Source organism: Monodelphis domestica, chromosome 4, assembly GCF_027887165.1.
Source record: "Monodelphis domestica isolate mMonDom1 chromosome 4, mMonDom1.pri, whole genome shotgun sequence".
Classification (NCBI taxonomy): domain Eukaryota; kingdom Metazoa; phylum Chordata; class Mammalia; order Didelphimorphia; family Didelphidae; genus Monodelphis; species Monodelphis domestica.
This window is the reverse complement of record NC_077230.1, coordinates 106,311,827-106,334,584: the sequence shown is the minus strand read 5'-3', so window position 1 is coordinate 106,334,584 and position 22,758 is coordinate 106,311,827. Positions and strand designations below refer to the sequence as shown.

Genomic DNA, 22,758 nt, shown 5'->3' with positions numbered 1-22,758 from the left:
CTACTTAAAGAATCCTAGAGATTCAACCAAAAAGCTAATTGAAATAATCAACAACTTTAGCAAAGTTGCAGGATACAAAATAAACCCAATAAATCATCAGCTTTTCTATATATCTCCACCACAGCTCAGCAGCAAGAACTAGAAAGAGAAATCCAAAAAAATCACCTTAGACAAAATAAAATACCTAGGAATCTACCTCCCGAGACAAACACAGGAACTATATGAACACAACTACAAAACACTCGCCACACAACTAAAACTAGACTTGAGCAAATGGAAAAACATTAACTGCTCATGGATAGGACGAGCCAATATAATAAAAATGACCATCCTACCCAAACTTATTTATCTATTTAGTGCCATACCCATTGAACTACCAAAATACTTCTTCACTGATTTAGAAAAAACCATAACAAAGTTCATTTGGAAGAACAAAAGATCAAGGATATCCAGGGAAATAATGAAAAAAAAAAACACATATGATGGGGGCCTTGCAGTCCCTGACCTTAAACTATATTACAAAGCAGCAGTCATCAAAACAATTTGGTACTGGCTAAGAAACAGAAAGGAAGATCAGTGGAATAGACTGGGGGAAAGCGACCTCAGCAAGACAGTATACGATAAACCCAAAGATCCCAGCTTTTGGGACAAAAATCCACTATTCGATAAAAACTGCTGGGAAAATTGGAAGACAGTGTGGGAGAGACTAGGAATAGATGAACACCTCACACCCTACACCAAGATAAATTCAAAATGGGTGAGTGACTTAAACATAAAGAAGGAAACCATAAGTAAATTGGGTAAACACAAAATTGTATACATGTCAGACCTTTGGGAGGGGAAAGGCTTTAAAACCAAGCAAGACATAGAAAGAATCACAAAATGTAAAATAAATAATTTTGACTACATCAAACTAAAAAGCTTTTGTACAAACAAAACCAATGTAACTAAAATCAGAAGGGAAACAACAAATTGGGAAAAAATCTTCATAGAAACCTCTGACAAAGGTTTAATTACTCATATTTATAAAGAGCTAAATCAATTGTACAAAAAATCAAGCCATTCTCCAATTGATAAATGGGCAAGGGACATGGATAGGCAGTTCTCAGATAAAGAAATCAAAACTATTAATAAGCACATGAAGAAGTGTTCTAAATCTCTTATAATCAGAGAGATGCAAATCAAAACAACTCTGAGGTATCACCTCACACCTAGCAGATTGGCTAGCATAACAGCAAAGGAAAGTAATGAATGCTGGAGGGGATGTGGCAAAGTAGGGACATTAATTCATTGCTGGTGGAGCTGTGAATTGATCCAACCATTCTGGAGGGCAATTTGGAACTATGCCCAAAGGGCGACAAAAGAATATCTACCCTTTGATCCAGCCACAGCACTGCTGGGTCTGTACCCCAAAGAGATAATAAGGAAAAAGACTTATACAAGAATATTCATAGCTGCGCTCTTTGTGGTGGCCAAAAACTGGAAAACAAGGAGATGCCCATCAATTGGGGAATGGCTGAGCAAATTGTGGTATATGTTGGTGATGGAATACTATTGTGCTAAAAGGAATAATAAAGTAGAAGAATTCCATGGAGACTGGAACAACCTCCAGGAAGTGATGCAGAGCGAGAGGAGCAGAACCAGGAGAACATTGTACACAGAGACTAATACACTGTGGTATAATCAAACGTAATGGACTTCTCCATTAGTGGCGGTGTAATGTCCCTGAATAATTTGCAGGGATCTAGGAGAAAAAAACACTATTCATAAGCAAAGGATAAACTATGGGAGTGGAAACACTGAGGAAAAGCAACTGCCTGAATACAGCGGTTGAGGGGACATGACAGAGGAGAGACTCTAAATGAACACTCTAATGCAAATATTATCAACATAGCAATGGGTTCAAATCAAGAAAACATGTAATGCCCAGTGGATTTACGCGTCAGCTATGGGGGGTGGGGGGGAGGAAAAGAAAATGATCTATGTCTTTAATGAATAATGCTTGGAAATGATCAAATAAAATATAATAATAAAAAAAAAGAAAGAAAAGAAAAAAAGAAGCAATCCTACTTTAAAAAAAATCTCATTTCAAAAAAAGAAATTGAACAAGCCATTAAAGAACTCCCCAGCAAAAAATCCCAGGGCCGATTAACAAGTGAATTCTATCAAACATTTAAAAAACTACACAAACTATTTGACAAAATAAGCAAAGGAGTACTACCAAATTCCTTTTATGAAACAAATATGGTACTGATACCTAATCTAGGAATACCAAAAACAGAGAAAGAAAACTCAGACCAATCTCCTTAATGAACATAGATGCAAACATCCTAAATAAAATACTTGCAAAGAGACTGTATAGTAAATTATCACAAGGATTATTTACTATGATCAGGTGAGATTTGTACCAGGAATGCAAGGCTGGTTTAATATTAGGAAAACCATCCACATGCTTGACAATATCAATAACTAAACTAACAGAAATCACATTATCTCAATAGATACAGAAAAAGCCTTTGACAAAATACAACACTCATTCCTATTAAAAATACTAGAGAATATAGGAATAGAAGGGCCTTTCCTCAAAATAATAAACAGTATTTATTTAAAACCATCAGCAAGTATCATCTGCAATGGAGATGTTAGGAGCCTTCCCAATAAGATCAGGAGTAAAGCAAGGATGCCCATTATCACCACTATTATTTAATATTGTACTAGAAACACTAGCTATAACAATTAGAGAAGAGAAAGAAATTGAAGGGATTAAAGTAGGCAATGAGGAGACTAAACTCTTATTCTTTGCAGATGATATGAAGGTCTACTTAAAGAATCCTAGAGAATCAACTAAAAAGCTAGTGGAAATAATTTTAGCAAAGTTGCATGGTATAAAGTAAATCCACATAAATCATCATCATTTCTGTATATTTCCAATAAAACTCAGCAACAAGAGTTAGAAAGAGAAACTCCATTTAAAATAACTCTAGACAATATAAAATATTTAGGAATCTATCTAACAAGACAAACAGGAATTATATGAACACAACCAGAAAACATTTTTCACACAATTAAAACTAGATCTAAACAATTAGAAAAATATTAATTGCTCATGGGCAGGATGAGCCAATATAATAAAAATGGTAATCCTACCTAAATTAATTTACGTATTTAGTGCCATATTTATCAAATTACCAAGAAACTTTTTTATAGAATTAGAAAAAATAACAAAGTTCATCTGGAAGAATAAAAGATCAAAAATATCAAGGGAAATAATGAAAAAAAAAGTGAAGGTTGGGGGCCTAGCAGTACCAGATCTTAAACTGTACTATAAAGCAGTGTTCATCAAAACAATATGGTATTGGCTAAGACATCAGGGTAGATCAATGGAATAGACTAGGGGTAAATTACCTCAGCAATCTAGTGTTTGATAAACCTGAAGATCCTAGCTTTTGGAGAAAGAACTCAGTATTTGACAAAATATTGGAAAACAGTATGGGAGAAATAAGATTTAGATCAATATCTCACACCCTATACCAAGATAAATTCATAATGAATAACGTAAATATAAAAAGTGATATTATAAGTAAATTAGGTCAATGTAGAATGTAGAATAGGGTGCTCAGGGAGGGGTAATATCTCTGGTATGGAGGGCTTGTTGTGCCCTTCTAGGGCACCTGACACCCAACTCTCACTTGTGGCTCCTAGTAGCTGCTAGCATGCAGCAGCGGTCACATCCTGGGCAACAGCTTCGACAGGCCGGCTGGTGAACTAGGGCTTTGCTCACCAAGCATGTGAAGACTGCTTCGGAGGAACAGGCAGAAGAAACCAACAGGAAGGTTCAACGGCTAAGATGGTGATGCAGCAAGGCACTGTGGAGTGCTTAAGGCGTGATGGAACACAAAAGACAACATGGCCATCCAATGCAGCTGAGGAAGTCTCCAGGTGTAACGACTTTTCGTGCCACTGGACCCAGGCTTCCAACGCTGAGAGAGTGGGACTGTCTCTGTGCATTGACTTTTCCACTTAAATATTCATGCACAGGTGTTTTTGTGCACAAAAACTCACAAAGACAATCGTCATCCTCGGTTCGAGAGACAACCAACATAGCTGTCAGATCTATGGGGAAGGGAAGGATTTAAGACCAAGCAAAGAGATAGAGAACATTAAATGAATAATTTTGATTATATTAAGTTAAAAGGGTTTTGTACACACAAAACCAATAGAACCATAATTAGAAGGGAAGCAACAAACTGGGGGAAAATTTTATAACAAAATTTTCTGACAAAAGTCTAATTTCTCAAATATATAAGGAACTAAGACAAATTTACAAGAAATCAAGTCATTCCCCAATTGACAAATGGTCAAGGGATATGAATAGGAAGTTTTCAGATGAATAAATTAAAACTATTAATAATCATATGAAAAAATGTTCTAAATCTCTTATAATGAGAGGAATGCAAGTCAAAACAACTCTGAGGTACCACCTTACACCTAGCAGATTGGCCAATATGAAGTAAAGGAAAATAAATGTTGTAGAGAATATGGCAAAACCAGGACACTAATGCATTGCTGGTCTTGTAAAATGATCCAACCATTCTGGAAGGCAATTTGGAATTATGCCCAAAGGGCTTTAAAAGAATGCAAGCCTTTTGATCCAGAAATACCACTACTGGGTTTGTACCCCAAAGAGAAAAAAATGGGGATGGAACTGTTTGTACAAAAATATACCTGTGCTTTTTGTGGCAAAAATTAGAAAATGAGGGGGTGTCCCTCAATTTGGGAATGGATGAACAAATTGTGGTATATGATGGTGATGGAATACTACTACTGTGCTGTAAGGAATGATGAACTGCTATATTTCTATTCCATAAGAAAAGGAAAGACCTCCATGAACTGATGTGGAATGAAATGAGCAAAACCAGGAGAATATTGTACACAGTAACTGAAACACTGTGAGATAATCAAATGTAATAGACTTTGCTACTAAAAGTAATGCAATGATCCAGGACAATTCTGAGGGCCTTATGAGAAGGGATGCTATCCACATCTAGAGAAAGAACTGTGGGAGTAGAAATTCAGAAGAAAACATGTGATTTGTCACTTGTTTATATGGGTATAGGATCTGGGGTATAGTTTAAAGGTGTTCAAACCATAGGTTAAAGGTGTTCAAACCATTTCCTGATCATTCTAATTCGAGCCTCAAGTTCTGTGAGGTAGGAATTGCCTGTATTATCACTCCCATTTTACAGATGAGGAAACTGAAGCTCAAAAAAGGTTAAATGATTTGCCAGTAGTCAACAATTTCGAAAGTGTTAGAGAGGAGACCCAATTCCACCTGGATCACAGCAGCCTGGCACAGGGTGCTTAAGAAATGTTTGTTGATTGACCTGTGGTGGGAAGATCTAAAAGGGGGTAGAATACCTCAGAAGTTATATACCCAGAAGGAGGAGAAAAGCGAAACCTCAGTGTGGAGGAGAGGAGGAAGGATGAATAGAATGGAAAGAGGAGAGTAGATGGGGGAAAGAAGGGCAAAGGAGAGAAAAGAGGGAAAAGAGATGGGATAAACTAGGTGGCAGAGACAATTGGGCATTGTGAAGAGAATCTGTTCTGCCCAGAGGGAGGGGAATAAAATCACAGCCCCGAAAAAGAGAAATGGAATAACTTTCGTCTACCCCTACCGGAAGCCGGACATTTTCCAAGAGCCACTGTTTGACAATGACCGTCGCGAGCGCAAACACACACCCCAGAGCTAAATAACAACAGGCAGAAAGAAACAGCAGTGCCTCATCTCCCTCCCAATGGGCTTCCTCTTCAAGCTCCTAGCACAGCGCAGGCACAGTGGGAAAGTTCAGTCAACCCCAGCGGGCTAGACCACAGGCCTCACGGCGGGGAGTAGCGGGGGGGGGAGCAGCGAGCGGTCGGGGAGCTTGGGCTGCAGGCCCAAGAGAGAGGGAGCCCTCGGTCACGTGCCGCGGAGAGGGCGGTGTCTGGCGCGAGCCGGAGTCACTCCGTTCTCTCCCGCCCCTCCCCTTTTCTTCTCTCTCCCTGCCTCCCATCTCGGGCGGAAGTGAGGTTAGGACGGTGTCCGGTTGCTGCGCAGATTCGGGAGGGGAGCGATTGAACGAGGGGGAGAGGCAGACGGACAGAGGGACAGCGGGAAGGAGGGATAGCCGCAGCAGCCCGGGCAGCTCCACCAGCCTCCGGGAAGGCGCCGGCAGTGACGACGAACACCGGGAGTCCAGCATCAGCACCTCGAGCCCGGAACCTCGGCGGCGGCGGCGGCGGCCGCATCTCTCCTCCGGGGCCTCCCCGCCCCCAGCGTCCAGCCCCGTCCGAGAACCGAGGCCGAGCCCCCGTCGCCGCCGCCGTACGAACCCGCGCCCCAGCCTCCGAGGCTGCTGCTGGGGGACCAAAGCAGGGAGAGTCCCTGCAGCCGCCGCCCGAGCCAGCTAGCCCGCCCGCCCCCGTCGTCGCGGCTCGGTGAGTAAGGGAGCCCGGGGGAGGGGCCGGCCGGCTCGGGATGCCGCTTGCGGGATAACGGGGCTGGCTGGGGATGCCGCCTGCGGCCTGGGCGCCGGGAGGGCCTGGGACACCTGGAGAGGGACGGCGGCCTGGACCGCGCCGCGGCTCCTCCCCTGCGGCCTTTATCTCTTTGGGCTGGGCAGGCCACCTCTCCATCTCTGTCTGCGGGAGATGGTTGGCCAGTGTAGGAAAGGCCTCATCCCCATCGCTTTCGGGGGAGGAGGTGAAGGCCTGATGCCTGCAAAGTCTGGGGTGGGGGGACGATGTAAGGTGATTGGGGGAGGGGAAAAGATGCTGAAGGTCCCTCCGCTGCCGGGAGAGAGTAGTGATTTAGAGTAAGATGTGCACGGGCCGGGGGCATCGGGGAAGGAGAAGCCTAATTGACTCTTTGGGGGGGGTGGTGGAGGAAGACTAGTCTTTCGGAGAGCAGGTGTTGACTGTAAGAGATCTCCACCCTCCAAAAGCAGTGCATAACACTTATGTGTGCAGGGGTATTAAGGAGTGGGGTTCTGACGGAGAGGGGGGTGGGCGGTGGCGTTCTCTCCAGAATCTGGAGGGGGTGAGGTGGGGGAAGGGAGAAAGGCGTGATGTGGATGAGATGGATTCGAATCGATCCCTTATCCAATTTTTCTCCCCCTTCCTCTGGCCCCTGTTGAGATTTGGATGATGCAATGCAGGTAGTATGATTTAAATTTTCTCTTTGTGTTGAACACGTCTAGGGAAATTAGTTCCCTTCCCGGAAGGGAAAGGGCCCACCTAGCTTGCCTTCGGCGCCCCCACTCCCCTTTGCAAAATAGTGGCGGCCTTTGCCTCTTCCAGTCTTAATAGCAACTGAGACCCAATGGTAGAGATGCCGGGCTCCAAGTCATTGGATGTATAGGAGATGCGCCTGGATTCTTTCCTTGGGGCGGAGAGGAGGGGAGACCGGCATGGGGAACCAGGTGAACTTCCACTGCACTGTGCCGACCGGAAGTTTGGGACTTTGTGTTTCTTTCACCCCCAATAGGGTAGTTCTGGGAACAAGCAAAAGGGGAGACCCAGCTTACAAGGCTGTGCCAGTGCCTTGGACCTAAAGATGTCTTTTAGCTTACTTCTTTTTCTATCCATCTATAGGAACTCCCCTTAGGGGACATTGCTACATCTGAACGATTTGGGAAATATTTTGGGGCATATTGTTTCTGGCAGAAAAAAATTACATTGCAGAGATCTTGCTTTGATTATACGTCTATTGAATCTGTTATTGCCAGGAGAATAACGTGTTGAATGTATGTATCACATTGTGTTCTTTAATTTGTGTTGGGATCAGACTATTAAAGAGATTATGGATGTTTTGGGTAAAGGCAGACACGGTAGGAAGGAGGCAGGCAAATATTTTAGAGGAGAAATTTTTCAAACAGAAAAACGGATATTTTAGGAGGGAAAAATAATAAACTATCCGTACTGATTAGGAACAGTATATATCTGGAAAATTTTATCTGTTTGGAGATAAATTGGTAGTTTGGGATGGCTAATTTTTTTCTGGCAGAAAAGGACTTAAGCTCTGTGGGAAGTTGAAAAATAGATGAGTGAGTGATTGCAAATATTTGCTTCAGAGATGCCCATAACAAGCATGTGTAAGTGCAGGTCAGAAATTCAGTATGATAGTAAGAAATTTTAAGGGTTTTTAAAAAAATTCTTTTTAGGTCAGTACCAAATTGCATTTTTAAATATTTTGGAAAATGAACAGTTGTGTGCAATATTTTTCTTTATTTTTGAGTTCTTTTGAACATAACCTCTGTAATGAAATCTATAAAGTTAATTTCCCTGCCCAGAAAATAGAGCTTTGCTTTCTCAGAGCAGTAGCATAATGCATTTGTACCTCCAGCTTTGATAGAATAATGATTATGGGACGTGTTTGTTTTCAGTTTAGAAGAAAAAATTTGGAGCACAGTCTAGTTTAACTTGTGTATAATAACTTTAAGATGTTTCCTCAGGCTAATAACCTACACTGTTTAAAGCAAACCTACAGATGGTTAAGGTCAGGCATGAATGGATTTTTATGAGTTGCCTTCACTTACTGCTTAAAGAAAAAAATCACATGAAAATTATGGGAGACGGATGTGAATAATGAACACAATTCTTTAAAAATTATAATCTCTGAAGTGTTTCTTGTTTTCTGAAACAGCCTTTATCCCTTTTAAAAATACACCATTTTCCAAGCCAGACTACTTTAATTCACCTAAGATTTAAGTTTAGCTCAGTACTATTCTGTTCAGTAATAATAAACAGATTGCTTATACAAGTGAAGTAATAATGGAAGAATATAATTTTTCCTGTTTTCTAACACCTATGAGAAATATATATTATATATTTAATAAGTATCAGATAAATAGAACATAAAAGATTGTCTAGTTCAATAAGGAGCCCTTAGACTTTTAGGAGATCTTTGAAAATTTTTTTTTTGTTAACTGCATTTCAATATAGTTTTCTTTGTCATCTAAGGTATTTTATTTTATGTTTTTTTTTTTAACCCTTTCCATTTTAGAATCAATACTGCGTATTGGTTCAAAGGCAGAAGAGTGGTAAGGGCTAGGCAATGCCCAGGGTCATACAGCTAAGGCAATGTCTGAGATTAAATTTGAACCCAGGACCTTCCTGTCTCTTGGCCTGATTCTCAAGCCACTGAGCTTCTATTTTGTGCTTTTTAAAATCATTATTCTAAGAAGAGTTCCCTAGGTTTTACTTAATAAAGGGATACTGAACACCAAAGAGGATAAGAATCCCTGCCTTATGAGGTTATCAATTTGAATCCCATTTTATATATGAAAAAATATATAGCTACCAAGCAGGTAACATTTTTTCTTCTTCAAGGAATTGTCTTGAGCCCTTATATTTTTTCCTAGAGTAGCTACTTTGGAGCTTATGTGTGTGGAAATTCAAATAAATGAAAAATTTCTATTCTTTCTAGAAGGTAGTTTTCCCAGAAAGGTATTTGTTGTTGATTTTTAATCGGGGCTTTGATTTCATTGGCATAGGGAACTCTGAGGAAACTCCCTCTACAATCTAGTTTTGTGAGCTTCTGCAAGTTACAGTGTTAGTTTCTGAGGGCACTGAAAGGTTAAATGACTAGTATAGGGTCATATATTGTATATTGGGATGGAACTTGATCCCAGGTTGTCCTGACTGACTCCAAGCCTTTCATTACAGTATGCTGCCTTACATAGTCATATGTGATTCATTGGCTGTGTTCATATTTTTAGACACTGTTGAACTGAATTGCAGTGGGGACTAAGATATTAAGAGATTTAGACAGAATCCATAGAGTATGTCAGGCAGAACCTTGACTCAGGTCTTCCTGACTCTTATTTCAACTTTGTCCATTATACCAATGTGACTTATTGACTATGTGTTCTTATTCTGGAATGGTTGAACTAATATACCCAAAGTCATTCGTTTGTCTCCCTCATAAGCCATAAATAACTATATTAGAGTATTTGCCATTTTTGTTATATTATTATATTAGCTTTATTCCACTTTAAATTTTTGGTTTAGATCACTACTTCAGAAAGTTTTACCTGTATTTGCATCCATGTAATAAATGTGAGATAGCTTAAGATGTGCTTTTATTACAGTAGCTCAATATGGTGGTACTATATAGTTGAAATCACTTGTGAAAGAAAACGTTTCCTGATGTGACCAATTCCCATCATAGTAAACATATGAACAACAGAAAAGACCCTTGGTTCAGGAGTCATGAGTCCTGGGTTCATATATTGCTTCTGAAACTTATTCTATAGGTAACACTGAAACTCTGAATCTTAGTTTTTATCATCTATAAAATAAGTATATTGAGCTAGATGGCTTTTGAGGTTCAATCTAGTTCTTTATCTATAATCTATATCTGTGAGATGTTTTAGTTTCAGTTCTTCCATTAACAAATTGTGTGATCTTGAGTCAATTACTTAACTTGGGGGGGGCATAGTTTCCTCATTTATAAAATAAGATGAATTTGATATCTAAGGCAGTCTGATTCTCTTAATATTTTTATATTCTGATTTCCCACATCAGTGTTTCATCCTCAATCTTTAACTTTTGATTAAGTATACCAGTTTACTATCTATCCTAAGTAATAATCCTTGTGAATGAGTGTAGAGCTTTTGGAGGGAATCTTATGAATTTGTGGCTTTATCTATCTGGGAGGAGCATAGTAGCTTAGACCTCCCAAAGGATGCCAAATTATTAGACATTCTCAACTGTATGATTAAAATAAGATTTATTTTTAGCTCTTAATATAAATAATGATTTTGTTTCTTATACACCATTACTTCCACTTGGAGTATCTTAAACCTCAAAGCAAAAATTTCAGATTTGAGAAGTACCACCAGTTTGAATCATTTTGGTTTTCATATCCTGTTTAGGTGATCACAGATTCCAAAAGTTAACAAAAATTTATGTTTTGGTATGTCATTATACAAATAATTCAAAATGTCTGATTAAGAATGATGGGAGAATTATGTTTAAAATAGTTTATTTAGTTGGATGGATTATATTTTCAATTAAAGGAATTTTTAACCATTGTCTCTTTAAATAGAATATATATAGAAAAGCAATGTAATATGAAGAGAATAGCAATATATGCATTTTATGTGTGTGTGTATATGTGTGCATATATGTAAATATAAAAATAGTAAGTTTTTTAAAAGTGAATGCAGAATTTCTCAGTTATAAATCTCATGCCTGAATACAATTGTGACTGTTAAGACAGTTGTTTATGAACAAAAAGCCTTTAAAAAGTTAAGTCATAGTTAGGAAGACTGGGTTCACATCTTGTTTCTGACACATACTAGCTGTGCATGTACTTTAATTATATGTGACTTAGCAAGTATGTAAATCTAAATTTCCGATGACACTCAAATATAGCTGAGTTGTTGAGATGCACTGATAGTTTCTCCATCAGGAATTAATCACATAGGGTGAGGAATACCATTCTATTAAAAAAAAAAATCAAAATGCTAGAAACTCCAACAGTGACTTCAAAGCTACAGAAAAGGAGTCAGAAAGGTGGACTACTGTAAAGCCATAAAAAGGATGTTATATGAGGGTTAGTACTTTCAATACCTCTAAAAATGGAGTTAAATTAAAATGGAGATTAACGATTTATTTGCCATCTCAATTCGAGTACTTAGTTCCTAGATTCTATAGTGCAGAGGTGTGAAACACATAACCCCCAACACTTCCGAGTATAGACCCAACCAGATTAAAAATGTAATTGGGAAACACTTAACAAAACAAATAAAAATGTAATAAAACATAGACTGCATTTTAAAACTAAGTCAGTATGTGATCCATAGGGATCCTTTCATACTGATTAGTGGTCGGTCCCTGTTTCCATTTTAATTTAACTCCATTTTTAGAGGTATTGAAAGTACTTTGTTCATTTCGATGCTTATATAACTAAAGCCTGTATTGAATTTTGAATAGTGAATTCCCCAAAATTAGTGATAGCCCCTTAACTTAAGCTTTGTATTACTGCCATGTGATGACTGGAGCCTAATGTCCACAAAGAATGAAAAATGGGTATGGACAAAGTAGGGCAGCTCTATGATGATTGGATAGAGGGCTGTGTCTGGAGTTAGGAACTCATCTTCCCGAGTTCAAATCCAGCCTCAGATACTAGCTGTGTGATCTTGGGCAAATCACTTAAACTTGTTTGCCTCAGTTTTTTAATCTATAAAAGGAACTCAAGAAGTAAATGGCAAATTACTCCCATTATCTATGCCAAGAAGACCCCAAATGGAGCCATGAAGAGTCAGAAATGACTGAAATGCCCGAATGACAACAAAAATGGTGAAAGTATTCACCTAATTCTGTTAACACACACTCACACACTTGTGTGCACACATTTGGACATACACACGCACATACAATCAATCATATCACATAGGACTCAGTTTTGAGTCCAAGTTCCTTTTGTACTTGCTAGATTTAGAAATATACAATTACCTTATTGTCATGGGTTAATTGTACATTTTGGGCAAGCATTTAGATTCAGCTCAACTGTTGGAATCATATAGACTATTAAAGGTATGCTTTCTCATGTGATGTGCAGAAGTGTGTTAGGTTTGGCTTTTTGGTCTATTTTCAGTTCTCAGCAACATAGAGTAGTTTGAGGACTTCGGGGAGGGGGGAGCCTTATAGTTATTTTATTCATCTCTGCTCCATAATATGGCAGAAAATTGGTACTTCTTGTTCTAATACTTAGTATATCAGGTTTGGCTGTAGGGTCAAACCTCTCCAGATGTTCAAAATATTCACTTTTTAGAGAGGGAAAAGCATTCTTTGCTAACTCGTACACTACTAGTGCCTTCCTATTGTTTTCCTTGTATTACAAAAATTAGTTATTTGTGATCCAGTCAAGAGTTTACTCTTAAACATATATTTCCTTGAAAATGCTAATGGTATTAGAAAGTAACTGTGGGAAAGATCTGAAAATTAAATGAGATATACTTCAAAGAGGTTTACTTCTGTACAAAGGGAAGGGCTGAAGAGGTTAGGAGACTGTCTAATGGAAAGTCTTACTGGTTTTCTGCCTTGTTTCTTTCAAGCCCTGGGCATGTAATACTAATTTGCTTGGTTGGGGGCAATTAAACAGCTCTATTACTCATTGTATTTTACTTAGCCATTCATTTGAAGCTATATTTAACATGTCTGAGTACAGTAAAACCCTTTTAAGAATTTTCCACTTTAAAAATGACCAGATATGATGTGTTCTAATTTTCAGGTTTTGTGTTTGAGTCTGACAACCCCCATCTCCATTTTTCTCTCCCTGATAAGTTTTTATTAGCCGAATCCTTGATATAGAATCAGAATTTTAGAGCTAGAACACATTTTTTAAAAACCTCATCTCTAACCTCACTTCATATTCAGGGTGTCTAAAGCCAAGCTCATCATTTTTCCTTCAAAACCATTTAGTCTTCTGATTTATGTTACAACAATGCCATTTTATTAAATGCATAGGCTCAAAAGTGAGAAGTCAATTGATTCATCCCCCCCCCCCCCCCATGTTGGGATAGTAACTAAATCCTGTTGATATTTTTCATGTGAAAGTTTCTTGTTTCTGCCCCTCTTCATTGTCAGCCTTCTAGTCCAAGACACTCCGGTACATATAGCTTCCTTGATTTTTAGGGTCATCTCTCCATTTATCTGACAATTGATGATAAAAAGAATCTTTCTAACATTATTCTTCTCAAAACCCTTCATTGACCTCTGATTTCTACACTATATAAATTCTTTTCCCTAACTTTCAAAGGCTTCTCTATAACTAGAATCACCTTACTTGATCCAGTTTTATTTATTAGAAAAGAAGAAGATGCATTCTCTCATCTTCCCATCTTACCTTCCCCCACCCCATCTGGAGGCAAGGCAAAACCCACAAGAAATAATTAGAAAGTATCTCTTTCAGGCAATTGGATGTCACAGTGGATAGAGTGTGAGACCTCCAATCAGGAAGAGTCTTCCTGAGTTCGTCTGACTTCACACACTTAACCTGTGTGACTCTGGGAAAGTTATTTTGCCTCATCTCATCTATAAAATGAGCAAGAGCAGGAAATGGTAAAATCACTAAAGTATCTTTGCCAAGAAAATCCCAAATGGGGTCACATAGCTATTTTTTTGTTGTATTTCAGTCACTATTGGTCATTGCACTGATGGAGTTCTGCAATCTTTATTCCCTCCCCCCATTATTTTACTATGGTAATTATATAACACAGTAGGTTTCCCCTCCCCCCCCCCCCATCATTTAAGAGTTCTTAAAAATCAAGTCGATCAAACCTTCCTTAGAACTAACTATAAGAAGAAATTCAGTTTTATGATGTTTGAGTTGCTAGCAGTATATATGGCTGAAAATGTGTAATATCTATTGGGAAAAAATGGGACTGTCATTCAGGGGAATGTTTGGAGGTTACAGCGAACCTAAGTATAATCATTATGAACAGTTACAATTATATAATAGACATAACTGCTGATTAATAGATAAAACCCTGTTCACAGACTATTATATAATGTACTTGAGATGTACTGATGTCTTGGAAAGTACTTTGCACTCAGGAGAGACTTGGGTTCCAGTTATGCATTTTAATAGCTATGTGATCATGGATAAATCATTGAACTCCTTTAAAATTCAGTTTCATCTATAAAATGGGCATAATACCTGTAATATCTTACCTTGTGCTGTTGTGAGGGTTACTGTATGTAAAGTGCTTTGCAAACCTTAAAGTGCTACATAATTGTTAACTATAATCACTAAACTTTGAAGATTGACTTCAGATAGAATAACTGTGCCCTCCACCGAACATCCCTTAAAACAAAATACTGAGTGGGTTAGGCCATGGTTCTTACTAATTGGTAATGCATAACTTTCAAGTTCTTGCTGCCATTGTTATTGAATCATCTTGATTAACTACCATTTTGACAGACAATTTATTCTTTATAGCCCAAGAAACTAGAAAAGCGTCTCTTAAACCAAAACTACAGTTTATTTCCTAAATTAGTCATTTAAAATAAACAGAACTGGCTATTTTCTTTGTTACTGTAAGACTTTCATAATACAATTCATGTTGCGGATAAACCAGTCTACCTAGAGAAATCTTGGTATTTTGAAATGTTCCAATAGAAGAATCTAAGAAACTAGATGTTTACTTAAACTTTATTTTCTTTTCTCTTCAGTTCTTGAAATCATGAATCCTGTTTATAGCCCTGGATCTTCAGGGGTTCCCTATGCAAATGCCAAAGGAATTGGTTATCCAGGTAAGTCAGTACAAACTAATATTTGTTATTGAATTTTGAAAATATGATTCTTTGATATTATTAGAAGGTGAATAGATTAACAACATAAAACCTGCATATTTCCAAACATTGGTCTTTTCACTTTACTATATAAGGTTGAGAAAAGGGTGTAAATTCATCTGATTTGAAAATTTTTAAACATTCAAATATTAGAAGTATTACGAGGTGTAAATAGAGCAAATAACTTTATTGGTTAGATAGTAATTTGTTTTTCTTAGGGAACAGCTGCCCCAGCCTTCTTTTGTTTTAAAATGAAAGTGTTTTTTGAGCGTTTTTAAATTGTTTCTCATTTATTTAGCTTTTTTTTTTATCTTCTCTACTTTTTTATACTAGTTCTTTATATCCTGCGATCTGGCCCATTTTCCACATTGGTGGCTTTCCCATTTGCTTTTAAGTTCTTTGTAGCTTTTTTAAAACCAGTTTACTTTCTTTTTATTCCTTCTGAGTTTTGAAAACCCTGGAGTTTGTTTCTGTGCCTATAAAACTGATTATGTAAAAAGTACCCAACTTTAAAAATTTGTTTTGTTGCTTAGACTTTTTTTTCCAACGGGTTCATTTTAGTAATGCGCTGCTTATTAAAATCTTAGTTTTTATAAAGTTGATTTATCTCTGTTTCATTGATTGCTCAATTTATTTGGAAATATGATTGACCATCATTAGTATCCTGTTATTTTACTGGAGTTTGAATAAGACTACTAACTTAATATGAATCATTATTGTAATACTGTAGCCAAGAAAGCTAATTTAATTTTAGACTGCATTAAGAGAGTTATAAGGAGGTGATAATCCCAATGTAGTTGCTGTGGGAATACCAATCCTAGAATCTTGGGTTGCATTTGATTGCTTTTCTCTCTTAGATATTTTCAGGACAAAAAAAATATTTTTTTTTCAGGACACTCTTAGTTCCCCTACCTGTCTGTCATGCTTAATAACTGTGGTGGTCCCCCAATACTCTGGCCTGGGCCTGTTTTTTTTTTCCTGTATTGTTGATTTCACTTGTTAATTTCATCAGCACCCATTGATTCAGATATTATCTCTCTGTGTGATTTCCACATTCATATGTGCAGTCTGAGACTGTTGCTGGGGTTTCATTCATCAATAACTACCTAGTGGACATATCGAATTAGATACCTCCTAGGCATCTCAAATTCAACATATGTTAAACAAACTCATTGCTTACACCCCCCCTCCCCCCAACCTAGCCTTCTTTCAAACCTGTATATTTTTGGTGGTGATTGTTATGCTTGACAGTAATAGAGAATTTTTAGATTTCTGTCAAGAGTTCTGTAGGAGTTTCCTGGCTCCTTGAATTCTAGTGCCTTCCCTTTTAAGATTAGTTCATATCTACCCTCTTGTTCTCCTTCCCTTTTCCCCCTAGAAGGTAAATCCCATGCATGCAAGAATTATTTGTGATTTTTTTTCATGTCCCCAATTAGAATAGTGTAGTATTTGATACATACATAATAAAAAATTAGTAAATACTCAATTCATTAGGAGTACCACAGGTACCAGATACTGGTAAAACTTGAAATTGTATAGAGAAAAGGGTCAGCTAGGTGGCTCAGTAGAAAGAAAGCCAGGACTGGAGATGAGGGTCCTGGATTCAAATGTGACCCCAGACACTTCCTAGCTGTATGATTCTGGGCAAGTCTCTTAACCCAAATTGCTTCATCCTTGCTATTCTTCAGCCCTAGAAGTGATAGTCAAGATAGAAGGTAAAGGTTTATAAAAGAAAATATATAAAGGCAGGTAGTCAGATGGCAAAAGGCCTCAAGTTCATGTCACATGAAGATTAGGTGAAGAGCCTAGGGTTATTTAGTTTTCAGAAGAAAGATCTTACAGAAGGGAAGGTGTAATGGCTGTCTTTAAATATTTGAAGGGCTAACATTTGAAAGGTGGATTGGTGTTCTGTGTGGCCCCAAAGGACAAAACTAGGACCAATGGGTAAATCTGGCTGAGGCATATTTAGGATGTAAGGGAAAACACATTATCAGTTCTAGCTATCCCAAAGTGGAATGGATTGCTTTGATTAGTTTTCTTTGATCAAATTTTTCTTCACTCAGTTGCAGTCCCCCAGTCAAGGCAGAATGGCCAAATAGAAATAGTTCTTTTTCAAATATAAATTCAATGAGATGGCCCTGAGGTCCCTTTAAACTCTGAAATGCCAGAATTCTGTGAAGGGGAAGGACGAAAAGCACTGACTGAATAATAACAATAAAGAATCTTACAATAGTTTATTATTTACAAAATGATCTTTGTATTATTTTATTCTTACAATAACTGTTAAGTAGATTTTTATAACTATTATTATCCCTACCTTACAGATGTGTGGAGATTTACGGATTGTTTAGTAATTTGTTCAAGGTCAGATATCTATTAAGTAGCTTGAGTTGAAACTCAGCTCAAAAAACCCTTTGGTTCTTTCTATCACCCTTGATACCCTGCCTCCTCTCTGTATAGAATGATTCTGAAAGTGCAGGGATTTTAGAGAAAACATTCAAGTGAGGAAAAAGAGATACAAAAGGAAAGTTATTATATAGTTGCCTGACTGAATGGGAATGTGGATGACACTTTTTCTAATGCAAATTACCAAATGGGGCAAGATTTTTATAATAGACTTTACACTTCTATAGACCAGTTATGTGTCTTATTTTCCTAAAAGCAAGGTATCTGATAAATTATTAATTTGTCTGATTACATCTTCTGTCTCTAAGAAGGTAAAGAAAGCAAAGGAAGGAATGTTATTTTAGATTTAATTGAGACCAGCCAAGAATTGTTTAGTGTTGCTGTATTGGGGATCAACAATAACCTCTACTTCCCAGGATGATTGTTTGTGATAATCCAATTGAAAGTACTCATTGGGTCATTAATTTCACGAAAGCTTAAGAGATTATCTTGTCCAACTCCTTAATTTTGCATATGAAGAAACTGAGACCCAGAGAGGAAGGTATGAATTGACTACGGTCACACAGGTAAATGGTAGAGCCAGCATTTTCCCTACCTTTCTTTTCCTATCCTCCTAATATGGAACTATTCTCTCATTATTAAACATGTTTTATCTTTTTACTATGCTATCAATCTTTAGGTAAATGACTATATTATGTACATATGTATATGTGTATATACAGTACAGTATTATGTGATTAATAAATTTTGACTAACTTGACTTATTCATCAAGGAAAACATTCTTTCAATTGGAAATAGAATAAACTCTTAATCAAGAGTTCTGGTCTCCTAAGTCCTATTATCTTTCAACTAAAAGGAATGAGGAATTGTGACTTTAGGACTGTTCTAAAACATACTTGAGAAACTGAGAAGAATAGTAGAGTTGCCTGAAGAATGAAGATTGACAAATTTCATTCCAGTTATTAAAAAGGGAAAGAAGTTAAATTCTGAAAACTCCAAACCCTTAAATTTGTTAATTCCAATAAAAAATCCAGAATGGATTAAACATATAGCTTATAAGTATTATAGAAAATAATTCTGCTAAATTCAAGTCATCAAAAAATTAAAACCATTGTCATTTTTTGATTGAGGTATTAGGATGCTGAGTATAGAAACTATCTTTTGAGTTCATCAAGTTATTTGACAATGTCTTTCACAGTTTTGTTGCTAAGCTGGTTAAATTTGTCTGCACAATATTAGGTAGATTTATAACTCACAGAACCACTAAATCCTAGCAATTTGCCACAAACATTTTTGTTGATCCTAAGATCCTTTAGTGTCATGCTTTAATCTTCAGCAGTTGACTAAACCTGCACCTTCTCTGCATCTTAAAGTCTTAGAAAAGAATGTTGCCTGAACAATGAGATTGTAAGTGAAATGCCTTAGGTCAGATAGCTAACAGATGATAGAGGCAGGATCTGAATCTTCTATCTCCAAATCCAGCTCTCTACCCACTCTACCATGCTGCCTCGCATTTCTTTTGGTTATATGTGTTTAATCTCAGGCTTACGGACACCATTCTGAACATGGCCCATGACAATTTTGAAAAAAAGATGATAGGAGACATTGTGTAGTAGCATATTATATTGTGTTGACTTTGCACGTAAATCAGGCATTTTGGATGTGAATTTTCATATTCTTTTAAGTACATAAAACAATCCAGGTTGTAAAACATTATTATTTTTTGAGAATAACTTTGGAAATTTTTCCCCCTTCAGCTGGCTTCCCAATGGGCTATGCAGCGGCTGCTCCTGCCTATTCCCCTAATATGTACCCTGGAGCAAATCCTACCTTCCAAACAGGTATGCATACAGATTATTTGTTGTTAACAGTTTAAAAATAGTGTTTATCATAACATAGAAGAAGGCTAATTGAAATAATGGGACATTTTGAGAGACAATCTTCAGGCGATTCTGATGGTGGCTTGATACCAAGCTTCAATTTAGTAACTAGGAACAACATTAACTAGTTAGCATTTACATATAGTACCTTTTTAGGTTTGCAAGATACTTTACCAAATACCTAATTTTATTTTAACAATCCTGAGAAATAAGTACTATTATTAATCCCATTTGAGATGAAGTAACTTGCCTAGGGTCACAGAGCTGGTAAATTCCTAAGGCCATATTTGAACTCAGCCTTTTCTGATCCTGGGCCTAATTGCTCTGTCATTAAACCTAAATAATAATGTTGTCACATATACATGAGTATCTCTCTACTATAAAAACAAGCTGGTTTTGAATATAATTATTTTCCATATCTTCTCTACGTTTAGAAAATGTTTCACATTTTAGAAATTTATGTTGTAACTGAAGAAGACTTTTGCACCTTCTGTACCATCTTGGGTATAGCATTTTAAACACAAAGGCAATTCCAAGATGTGATATTTCCTCCCTGTTTAACTAGCATGTGTTTCATCCATCCAAATTTTAAATAAAGAACAAATTACAATATAGATATATATAATTTACCACTTGTCTGGGAACATTTCCCTGTTGGAGGACCATTGCACTTTTGCCTTTGTTTCCATAGTACTTAGCACAGTGCCTGGCAAGATATAGTAGATGCTTTACATATGCTTGTTCATTGATTGATTGATTGATTTTGATACCACTGCTACTTCCTTGATTATTAGGATGGAAGAAGTTCTTTCCTTCCTTGAAGAGAAGGGTGAAGGAAATCTTCTTTGCTTCTTTATATTCCATCAATCTCCAGGTTCTGTTGGTTCTTCCTTTATGATATCCCTCACATCTCTTTATCCCCATTTTTACTACCACCACATAACTCAGATTCTTATCTTTCATCTGAACTAGTTTAATAGCCCTCTACTTGGCCCTTTAGTTGACTTTCTTACCCTCCAGGTATTATTTCCACCAAGTCATCTTTAACACTGACACCAGATTAATGTGCCTCACATACTCTGACCTTGCATTCAAATCTCCTTCCATTGTCTGATCTCCACTTACCTTTCCAGCCTTAGTTCTTAAAATCTTGTATTCACTGATCCCTGAATTGTCCCAACTCTTCATACCATGTCTTTTTATTTTCTGTTATTGTATTTTGATTGTCTTAACCTTCCCTGTGCACCCAATATCTAGCAATATTTTCTCTGTCCAAATCAAGGCCAATCTTATTTCTGTGAAAATTTCTATTTCCTCAGAATTCTTAAAAATTTCACTGCCCATTTATTGAACCTCTTCATTGAACTCATGTGTTGATAGAGAATAAACTCCTTGTGGATAGGAATTACTTTATTTTTGTCTGTGTTTCCCAGGCACATTGTAGTTACTTAATAAATGTTTGTTGGATGATTAATTTCTTGTTGATAATTACTTTATTTTTGTCTGTGTTTCCCAGGCACATTGTAGTTACTTAATAAATGTTTGTTGCATGATTAATTTCTTGTTGATTAATTCTGTGGACCTTTCCCCTCTTAAGTGTATTTATGTTGTCTCTGAAACTAAATTATGAGCACTCTTTGGGCAGGGATTGATGTGTTCTTTGTATAAGACCCTATCCTAAATACTGGGAGTGATATGAAGGTGGGAAAGAAGGAGGAAGAAAATCAGAGGGAAAGGGATAACATAGCAGAAACAAGCTATTAGCAAGTAACAGACACTTTTTTTTAAACCCTTACCTTCTATCTTAGAATTGATACTGTTTATTAGTTCTAAGGCTGAAGAGCAGTAAGGGCTAAGTAATAGGGGTTAAGTGACTTGCCCAGTATCAGATCATACAGTAGGAAGTGTCTGAGGTCACATTTGAACCCAGGACCTCCTATTTCTAGGACTGGCTCTCAATCCACTGAGCTACCTAGCTGCCCCTCAGAAACTCTTGATAGAGGAGGTAAAAGAGAGCCCATAGAAAAAGAGAGAATAGAATAGAATTTCAGTTCCATGGGGAAGAGTAAACAATAAGTTGTTCTGTACCTCAGGGGACCTGATGTCATAGGAATTTTACAAATTTTCATGTTTGGAATAGAAGAGATACAAGTAGCCACTTGGAATGTGCCTTTGAAAAATCCTTATTATGGAATCAAGATAGGAATTAACTTTCTGTATGTCTCTGTCTCAGTATAGATCATATATCTAGATATACTAGATATTGATAGTTAATAGTGAATTTCCTATCTTTATATAAACTTACCAATACACATATACATATGTGTATATATAACATACTTATACACAAACATATATAGTTAAATAAGTATGAATACCTATCATCTAGTTCTGTCAACATTTACTGACTTTGTTTGCTATATATAGTCTAATTTTGATAGGTCAACAAATAAAGAGATCTATTTATCTTCCCATTACTCCAAGTTGAGTGTTTTAGGGGAGACCACAGCATTTTAATGCAACTACATGGCAATCCTTCAGATATTTGAAGTTATTTTCCCTTTTCTAAAAAAAAAAAAATATATATATATATATATAATTTCCCCCCTCCCCCCCTTCTGGGTTAAATATCCCTGGTTATATCTACTGCTCCTTATATGGCATGATTTTAGGTTCTTCCCCATTCTGGTTACCCTCTTTTGGGCATGTTTCAACTTTAGGAATGTGATGTCCAGAATTAGATATAGTATTCTGATATGGTTTAATTAGTGCCAAATATAGCAAGGATATTGATTCTCTTGTTAATGTAACCTAAGAGCACATTGCCTTTTTTGGCCAATCACCATCACCTTGCTGATTGAGTGTGAACTTATAGACTATTAAAACTTCTTATCATTTTCATTTGGTATGCTTTCTAGTAATGCCTTTTTATTCTGTAATTGTGCAATTTATGTAGTTTTTAAACCAAAATTGAGAACTTTATATCAAAGTTTATCTTATCAGGATCTTATTTGTAATTGTTTTGTCTTGCATTGCCTTGGGTATCTATCTATCTATCTATCTATCTATCTATCTGACCTTTGAGCGCAGTACAAAAGTTTATTAATATGCCATCTATACTGTAAAGAG

The 22,758-nt window shown here is 37.0% G+C and overlaps 1 protein-coding gene across 1 annotated transcript in view; it reads left to right on the top strand.

Annotated features, from left to right (window-relative positions):
• The first annotated feature begins 5,967 nt into the window (after nucleotides 1-5,967).
• FAM168B (family with sequence similarity 168 member B) overlaps nucleotides 5,968-22,758 on the top strand; it is a 41,971-nt gene continuing 25,180 nt past the window's right edge. Inside the window, exons 1-3 of the mRNA XM_001365994.5 lie at nucleotides 5,968-6,477; nucleotides 15,223-15,303; nucleotides 19,507-19,590. Of these exons, the coding sequence (XP_001366031.1) occupies nucleotides 15,234-15,303; nucleotides 19,507-19,590 (154 nt within the window). The 5' untranslated portion in view covers nucleotides 5,968-6,477; nucleotides 15,223-15,233. The remainder of the gene's footprint in view (nucleotides 6,478-15,222; nucleotides 15,304-19,506; nucleotides 19,591-22,758) is intronic.